The following is an 8,963-nucleotide window of genomic DNA, read 5'->3' on the forward strand; positions in this document are numbered from 1 at the left end:
ATTGACGGGTCAACCCGGAATTAACTGGGTTCACTCGTGAAATCAGGTTAACCCGTGAAACTCGAGATATATGTCATGAAAGTCTAATAACTAAATAGAAAGAAATTTAACATTAACAAACTAAACTAAACAAAAAAAAATTAATTAAAAAAATAAAGAAAAAAGCAAAAAAAATCCCAAAAAGCATAAAAAAACAGCTAAAAAAACTTAAATAAACTTAAAAAAGAAAGTCAGTGTTTTAATGTGGACTGCACAGTGCAGTCCACAGTAAAACACTGACTTCTTTTAGTTATAGTTTAATAAAAAAAATAAAGAAAAAGAAAAAAGAATCTCAAAAAACATAAAAAAAAAAGCTAAAAAAACTTAAATAACCTTAAAAAAAAAAATCAATGTTTTACTGTGAACTGCAACGTACAGTATACGTTAAAACACTAACTCTTTTTAGTTATAGTTTAATTAATATATAGATATCGGAAACAATAGAAAAGGAGGAGCTAGTCTCTTCTCTTCTTTCTGGACAAAGCCCTAATAATAAAAACCAGGAAGAAATAACCGATGGAGTAGTGTTAATGTTAAAGAAGAGCTCAAAACCAACGGCTCTCTCAAAAAGTTGCTACAAATGAAACCCAATCTCCTAAATGCTGATTCCTTTCTTATTTTTAATTCATTAAGTTCACTAACAAGGAATTCAATTCCATTTCCCAGAAATTCAATTTCACTCCCCAATCATTTTCTATCCGTAATATCCCCACAGCCCAACTCCTCAAGACCCTCTCGTTTAATTCCAATTTGCTCTTCTTCAAATCCCACTAGAAAACAATCCACTTCCACTAATGAACAAGTGTCATTGAATTCAAATGTTGAAGTTCTTGGTGCAGATGAATTGGAGAGGAACTTGAATGTCCAAGTTGGGAATCCAATTGTTCCCAATTATATTCAGTCATGGACTAAGCTTAGTTTGAGTGATCAAGCTTTCTTTCTCTTATCTTTTATTGCTTGCACGGTACTCTCTCTCTCTGTTTTCAGTTTTATTAGCTTAATTTGGTATTATTTGTTGGTCCCTTTTTCTTACAAATTAACTTGGTTTTTGTGTTTAGGATGTTTAACAGACTTTTGGCTATTAAATTCTTTTGTCTGCAAAGTTGGGTTTCCCCCCCCTTTTGAGCTTAATGGCTATGAAGTTTTTGATGGGTCTTTTTTTTTGGGTGGTTTGTGTTAGAAAGATAGCTGCTTTTTAGCTGTGCTAATTTGGGGCTTATGAAGGTGCTGTTATATTGTTTAGAATAGGGAATTGTAGACTGTTTTTACTGTATTGGTTTCATTTATAACATGCTATGGTTTGTGTTTTCTCTGAGAAATCTAGAAGCTCTGAATTGCTTGCATAGGACCACCTGTTTGTATTATTTTGGTGCAGATGCAGCAAATCAATATATTTGTTAGGTATGTTGATTGTTTTTTTTCCAACTTTGATAGTGCGGATTCAGTTGAATGAATCCTCCAATCAAAATATGCTGCATTTGTGATAGGTGTGTTGGTATATATTTCAGCTGGACAGTGTTGTGAAACTATAATTTCTTTGAGTTGAAATGTTCACGACTTTTGTCTTTACCCTTTGATGGTAATGCAGTTGTTGGCAATGACTGAACTCAATTTTTTGATTACTGATAAATGTGGCTTACTTTGATGTCTTGCAGACTTCTATAGCATTTACAAGCCTTGTTGTTGCAGCTGTTCCAACACTCTATGTAAGTTATCTGACTTTACATCTGAGTGCAGTTCTCTTTTCATAACTGCAAGCGTAGGATTGTTTGCTAGATTTTGTTCCAACCTGCCTTTCCCATTTCTCTTTTTTTCCCCCCATTTCTGTTTCCTTCTTTATTTCTCTTTATTTGTCACTACTCCTTTTGTTTTCTTTTTTTTCTTTAGTAAATCAGCTTGCCTCTACTTTTGCTTTGTTTTTGTATTTTATTATGTCCATTTTGCTAATTTTAGTATTGTTGGAAAGCAACAGATGTTGCATTGCATATTTTTCTTGCAAACTTAGGTGATGCATCATGAGACAAAGCTTGACTGACATGCTTTTATTTTTTAGTGACAGAAAAGAAATTGACACCCATGAATTTAATCAATCCATAATGACCTTGGTTTGAAAGAAAGGAATGTTAGCTAATGTCATTTGAAGCAGGGATTGCTAATGGGAGCTCCTGCACTTCTGAAATCTTAACGTGGCTTTTGCTGACTTCTGATGGTGATATCATATTTCATAAGAAGAAATAGCTATTGACTAACTGGTCTAGTTTGAGTGTCAGAATAAAAGATTGACATTGTTTTTTTTTCTTCAGTTAGAATATTATTTGGAGAATTATTAGATTTCTTATTAAATCCTGACATTAGTAAAAATGTTTATTGATATGCTTGCTCTGTTTCTTCATAGCATTTTGCCTCTGTGTCTGCTATATTACATTTGACATATATGTATCATCTGCTTGTGTGCATTTTTTGGTCTTGGTGACGATCTTCTGGATGCACTTTGGTTTACTGTGCTGATGAATGTATTGTTCAGTATGTTTGTATGAGTAGAATGCTGATGATAGGTTGTTTGGGTAATTATGCTGGTTGCATGCTAAATTAGTTAATTTTTCCCTTAGGTGTTTATGTTTTAAGAAAGGTTATTATTACTAAGCTGATTGATACTAAATTAGTTAACTTTCCCTTAGCTGTTTCTGTTTTAAGAAGGCTGGTCTCACGACATGCATTTCTTGAGATTTGACCTGGGGTAGCTATGACCAATAGTAGTAGCTTGTGCAGTGTGATGCATCAGTTGCTTTAATGGTCTATCAGTCAGTTGATTAGCTTGCTTGCTAGGGTTTGATGATTCAGATATGTTGACCGTCCAACATCAAATTCTATGCCTAGCTTTCTTATTATGAGATTTTAAGAAACTGACAGTTGATTTTTCCATCAGGAAATTACACTTTCCTGATTCTTTCTGCTTAAACTGAATGCCTGATTTCTTGGAGTTGTAAGTTAAAAGGAGGGCAAGCTAATTATGGAGGAAAAGTTGTATGATATCTAAAAAATTATAGTTGATAATCTTTTACTTTTAAACAGTAGCCTGACCATGCAAGTCCTTGTTACTAGATCCATGTTATGAAAATAACATAACTATAATTATGTTGGTAATCAACTACCTGCAAGCTGCTTTCAATGTGCAAGCTTTAGGAAGTCAAATCCAACATTACTTAATTTACAAATTAATAATGGTCAGCAAAAGGGTTTCAACAGTATATTGCTCTTCATGCTAATTAATTCCTCTTACCAGTTCCTTTATTTGCTTTGTGCATTTTCATTTTATCGTATCCTTAGAGTTTTAGTTCTTCTGGATATTTGAAACTATCTGTTACTCTTGTAATTGTAAGTTCCTATTTGTGAAGATTTTAATATCATACAAATCATCCTATGCAATTTAACGATTCTAGTGTTCTGTTGTCAATATTGGTTCCTTTTCTTCTATTTTTTCCTCCCTGCTTGACAGGCAATGGGGAAAGCAGCAACATCTTTTTCAAAGCTAGCAGATACAGCTTGTGAGGAACTGCCCAGTACAATGGCTGCAATTAGGCTTTCAGGCATGGAAATAAGTGATCTTACATTGGAATTAAGTGATTTGAGGTGACAATCAAATTCTCATGACAACTCTTTGTTTATCATTAATTCTTTTCATAAAATTTTCCCCTTTTCCATTGGTCCGAATGCCGGTTAAGAACATTTTGTATTTCTTGAACATATAAGCAAGAGCCTGATCATGTCCGTTTACTTTGTCCTATCTTATAAACTAAACATGGGTTTCCTTACCCCAGTAAAAGGAAGTGATTTGACTGTGACATATTGATGCTGGGGGGAAGTAAAAAAGTTCCATGAGGATTTATAGGTCCTTTAGCTGTGTCTATTTATGTATTTCATAGTAATTTATAGATGTCTAATGTCCGCCTTAGTCATTAAGATCAGCTTGTCTTGGTGAGAGCCTGTCTGATGATAGCATTATGGTCAGTATTGCTAATATCTAGAGAAAAACCAGGACCTTAACAAGATGAGCTATAAAGTTTAGTGGCCTGTAAGTATCCAATTTCATTTTCTCGGATACTGTTCAGGTACAATAATATGGTTTATCTCAATTGACATACAGCCAAGAGATAACTGATGGGGTCAATAAATCAGCTCAAGCAGTTCAAGCAGCAGAAGCTGGAATTCGACAGATTGGTGCACTTGCTCACCAACATACTATGTGTAAGTTCTTGTGCTGCCTATCTTTCCCATAGCAAGTCAAATTGTTTGTTTTTTGTTATTTACAGAACTGATGATTTTGTGTCTATTATTTGATATCCAGCTATGATTCAAGAGAGGGCTAGTCTGCCAATCATCTCCCTGCAGCCAGTTGTTGCTGGTGCTGCAAAGAAGACTTCCCGTGCTGTTGGTCAAGCCACTAAGACCATCATGAATATTATATCACGAGGAGAATTCAATTCAGAGAATGAAGATGCTAGTGCAATTGATAGGGTGGAAATATAAGAGGTGTGGCTTCTTCTGGTTTGGACAAACACGTGTACATGCAATAGATAACCAAGTTGTCTGCCTAAAGAAGGAAAAAAGATTGAAGGAAATGCAAACTCTTTACAGCCACAACAGGGTTGCCTGGTGCGAGCTCTTCTACAAATCTCTCTTAAAATATGAAACCCCACTTGTCTTCTTCTAGGGAGGTAGGATCAATGAGATCCTTCCCAATTCTTCTTCATGGGATACTGTTACTTTTGTTCATGATGTTCTGTTGCTTCGTTACGAGACATGAATCCTCGGCTTTCGTTATGTTCGACATTCAGGGAATCATGCTGTGGACATCATGGCCAAGAAAGTATCTCAAAATTTATCCTCTGTAGAGTATTTAAATATAGTTCCTCCATGGTTGCCATGTACTGTTATGGAGGAGGAACATGTTTAGTTTGATCTATACATAATTCTTTTAGCGCATCCTTTTATCGGTTTTGTTAAACAATAATAATAATAAAAATAATATGATATAACGATAAGTGCTTTACTAGCCCCCTTCCTCTCCCTCTCATTCTCTCTAGAAAAACACCCTAAAAAAAGTCTGATCACGACAACCTTTAGTAGTTTCGCAGGTTTAATTTATGTTGTTTTTTAATTTTTATCTAAAAATCTAGATCCGTTGTTTATTAACTATATGTTGTCCCTGTTTATTGTGGTTTCTATCCCTTTGAATAAAATCCTAGTGATTGTTTCTGATTGGATATAGAAGATGCAACGAATCCCAACACAAGTAAACTAGATATCTTTTTATTAACATGGATGTCCAGGTTAATTTGTATGCACGGTTCTGAAGTTAATGATCATGTAAGTCTTTAGTGGCCTTGAGGTTTGTAGGATTTAAACTGGTAATCTTTAAAGAACAAATTTAGAGCCTGACCAGTTGAGTTATACTTCTTATGGTAATATTATTAGAGTTTTCTTTTATATCAAAAAGACTAGTTGTTTAGATATTATTAATAACTTTCTCAAACAGATAAATATAATTATACTTTTTTTAGTATTAATAACATTGTTATTTTTCTCAGATAAATTTCTTACCATACATTCTTAATTATGTCTATTATATTTTTATTACATTCAATTCTTCCTTGGACTTTGACAAGGAACATATATAGGCTATGAAGGCAACCAAGAGAGGGTGAATTGGTTAAGAATAAAAATTAACTCAAATTATCAATGCACAATAAACCTAAAGTATATGTAAGTTAACATATTTAATTCAATATGATCTTGGAAAGATTATTTTTTGAGCTTCAAAATCAATAGAAAAAAAATAGGATATGCACACAATCAATAAGAGTATTTAAAGGGCAGATGCACACAAGAATATTATACTACTTTCCCAGAAAATCACAGGTAATCCAATCCTCAAAGATGGCCCTCAGAGTTTTAATGCTTGCTTGATTTTTATTTGTAACCTTAGAAACTTTTTGTCATTGCAATCTTGCAAGATCAACTTCTTTTATGCTTGATTATATAACCCAGTATTTTTTAGAGAGTAACTATTTACCAGCTCTCTATCAATGTCTCAATTAATTTTTCGTTGGGTCATTTTGACAAGCACCTAGTGTGCTTTATATACACTAGTTTCTAGTCATTAGTTCTCCTCCATGATTCTTGGCTTGAAGACCCAAAATTTTCAATTAGTTTGCCAATTCAATCCTTCACAATCTCTGGATAAGCTGCTAATTTTTCTCATCTCTAGTGTTAACCCTAAACCTTCCTTTTGAGTTGGTTTTGATCTTACAGCCATTGACATGTAAAATCTTCTCTTACTTGCAATATATATTTTTTTCATATGTGAGATTGATCATGTATCCTTTTCTTTTTCCTATTCTTTGTTGTAGTTCCAAACTTGGAATCTGTCCAATTTGTTAGTATACCTTCAGTGGCTTGATTTGGTTGTTTTCCTTTGTTTGGGCATGGACTACAAGTGTTTTGTTTGTGGACATGAGCCTCTCTATGGCTTTACAAGAGTTCATCATACATTGACTAACCAATTATTTATAGAACTGTAACCCCCCTACCTCGTACATAATTAGATTTGCTCATATAAAAATATAATAAAAAATAGATAGTGTTAATCTAGATTGCTTAAGTTTAGAAATGCGTTTAAATAAAGGTGGATTAAAATTTAATATTTTTTATTTAAATTATTTTTTTAATGAATTCATGTCAAAAATATTTTTTTAAAATATATATTATTTTAATACATTAAAAAAAAAAACAATCATTACTACTACAACAACACATCTCCGACAACAATGTTGCCGGCTGCTCTCAGCTATAGTCTACACCATTATCTTATTAATGGTTTATAGTACAACACAATTATTGCATTTGAGATAATTGCTCAATTATTGCATTTGAAATAATTGCCCACCATCTCTTCCACAACTTTACTCAATATTGCGGAAACATGATAACTATAGTAGTCCGGCAGCAGGGTCACAGGGGAAGATCCTTTGAGGTCTGGAAGGAAGAGGAAAGTGAGATACAGATAAAAGTACCTGTAAGAAAAGAGATAAGGTGAGCACGTGTAGGGTCAGGATGGGATAGATCGACTTACATGGAAGGCTGGAAAGAAGAGTCTTCTTTGGTTGACAGCTTGGAAGGAAATTCAATTTCAAAGCAACGACATTGTTTAGTTAAGAGAAAGGGTCAACATGCAAATCAGATAAGGATCATAGCTGGCAAACCTCATCTTGAATTCAAAAATTAAACTCCCGGAGAGTGATAATAAAAAGGGGATGAAGGGTTGCAGAGAGGCGGAAAATTGCTTTGTAGCAAATCACATTCACCCAATGAGGCCTGAGCTACCTCGAAGATGCCTAGAGATTTAGTTAGGGTTTATCAATTCACATTGTTCTTTCAATTCTGTTCTCCATTTTACCTTTAATTTTAATTCCAATTTCCACAACTTTTATCTATAAGCCCAGGATTAAGGGAAAGACACATCAAGATTCATTAAGTGAAATAAATTCCGTTTTTCTTTCTTTTCATAACAACTCAGACCTATTACAAGTGGTATCAAAGCAACGTTTCTCGGATGGCTGAAGGAACCGGAGTTTCATAGTTGATAGAGATAGCAACAAGAATAAAACAACAATAAGAGACACAATAACAAAACCAACATAATCAACAACAAATATTGGAAGATATAGTGCTCAAATCAATTCGATTGGGTTTCCCCGATTTAATAGAGATGATCCTATCGGTTGGGTATACAAGGCCAATCAATTCTTTAACTTTCACAACACCCTAGCCCAACACATGTTATTTATAGCCAGTTTCCATATGGAAGGAAAGGCTATAACATGGTACCAGGAACTAGAGGAAATAAGGATTATCACCAGTTGGGAGGCCTTTGTTAAAGCCCTCCAAATTCATTTCAGGACATCATCCTATGATGAGCCAATGGAGGCCCTCATAAGCATCAAACAGACTTCAACAGTAGAGCTATATAAAACCCAATTTGAGATACTTTCGAATCGGATTAGGGGGCTATCTGATTCTTAAAGGCTTAACTATTTTATAGGAGGTTTGAAGGAGGAGATAAAGATTGGAGTAAGGAACTAAACCCCTAGAATTTAGTAGCTGCTTATGGGTTAGCTAAAATGCAGGAGGAAAATCTAACAATTATGAGGAGGTCCTGGAAACCTAGTTCTATAGGGTTTTAAGGCCGAAACTCAATGCCAACTCAGCCCAAGGTTGAAAATAGACCAGTTCTTATACAAAAAACTCATTCCAGCATAGATGAAGGAAAAAAAGACATAAAAGGCTTTGCTTTAAATGTGACAGCAAGTGGGGTCTTGGCTATAGGTGTGGAGGACTAAAGATATTTTTGATAGAGGAAGTTGAGGAGGAGACGAAGGAGACTAATATTGTCATGGTTGAAGATTTGATTGATTTAGGGGATCCTTAAGAAGAAAGCAGGAGGGAATCGATATATCCTTTCATGCCATCATTGGGAGTCCAAATCCTAAAACTATAGGGGTGGAAATTAAACTGAGTAGCCATAACTTTGTGGCCTTGATAGACACATGGAGTACACATAACTTCATACATCCAAGAGTAGCAAGGAGGGTAGGGCTGAATGTTTTAAAACACAAGCCCATTGGGGTGAATATTGCGGATGGTTCAAGGTTATGGAGTAAGGGAAGGTGCTCAGATATCAAACTGGTGATTCAGGGTGATCAATTTGTTACTCAAGCCTACATCATTTAGTTGGGAGGATGTGATATTGTGTTAGGTATTTAGTGGCTTAATAGTCTAGGACCAATTCTTTGGGACTTCTCGGCCTTAAAGATGGAATTTCAACAAGAGGGTAATAAGGTCCTGATTAGGGGAATGAGAGTTAA

The 8,963-nt window shown here is 34.5% G+C and overlaps 1 protein-coding gene across 1 annotated transcript; it reads left to right on the forward strand.

The window, feature by feature from the left end:
- Window positions 1–483: 483 nt before the first annotated feature.
- LOC133670252 (uncharacterized) lies at window positions 484–5,092 on the forward strand. Its single transcript, XM_062090777.1, has 5 exons — window positions 484–1,003; window positions 1,695–1,745; window positions 3,536–3,669; window positions 4,184–4,284; window positions 4,385–5,092. Exons 1-5 carry the CDS (start codon window positions 620–622, stop codon window positions 4,564–4,566), a joined length of 852 nt encoding a protein of 283 aa, XP_061946761.1. The 5' UTR covers window positions 484–619; the 3' UTR covers window positions 4,567–5,092.
- The last annotated feature ends 3,871 nt before the right edge of the window (window positions 5,093–8,963 follow it).

This window comes from Populus nigra, chromosome 12 (genome assembly GCF_951802175.1).
Source record: "Populus nigra chromosome 12, ddPopNigr1.1, whole genome shotgun sequence".
In the NCBI taxonomy this organism is placed as follows: domain Eukaryota; kingdom Viridiplantae; phylum Streptophyta; class Magnoliopsida; order Malpighiales; family Salicaceae; genus Populus; species Populus nigra.

What these genes read in the sequence shown, in the direction of transcription:
- LOC133670252 (XM_062090777.1), top strand. Translation starts at nt 620, where the DNA reads ATGAAACCCAATCTCCTAAATGCTGATTCCTTTCTTATTTTTAATTCA. An exon ending in CAGCTGTTCCAACACTCTAT is followed by an intron (nt 1,746 to 3,535) that starts GTAAGTTATCTG and finishes CCTGCTTGACAG; the next exon opens with GCAATGGGGAAAGCAGCAAC. An exon ending in TTGGAATTAAGTGATTTGAG is followed by an intron (nt 3,670 to 4,183) that starts GTGACAATCAAA and finishes ATTGACATACAG; the next exon opens with CCAAGAGATAACTGATGGGG.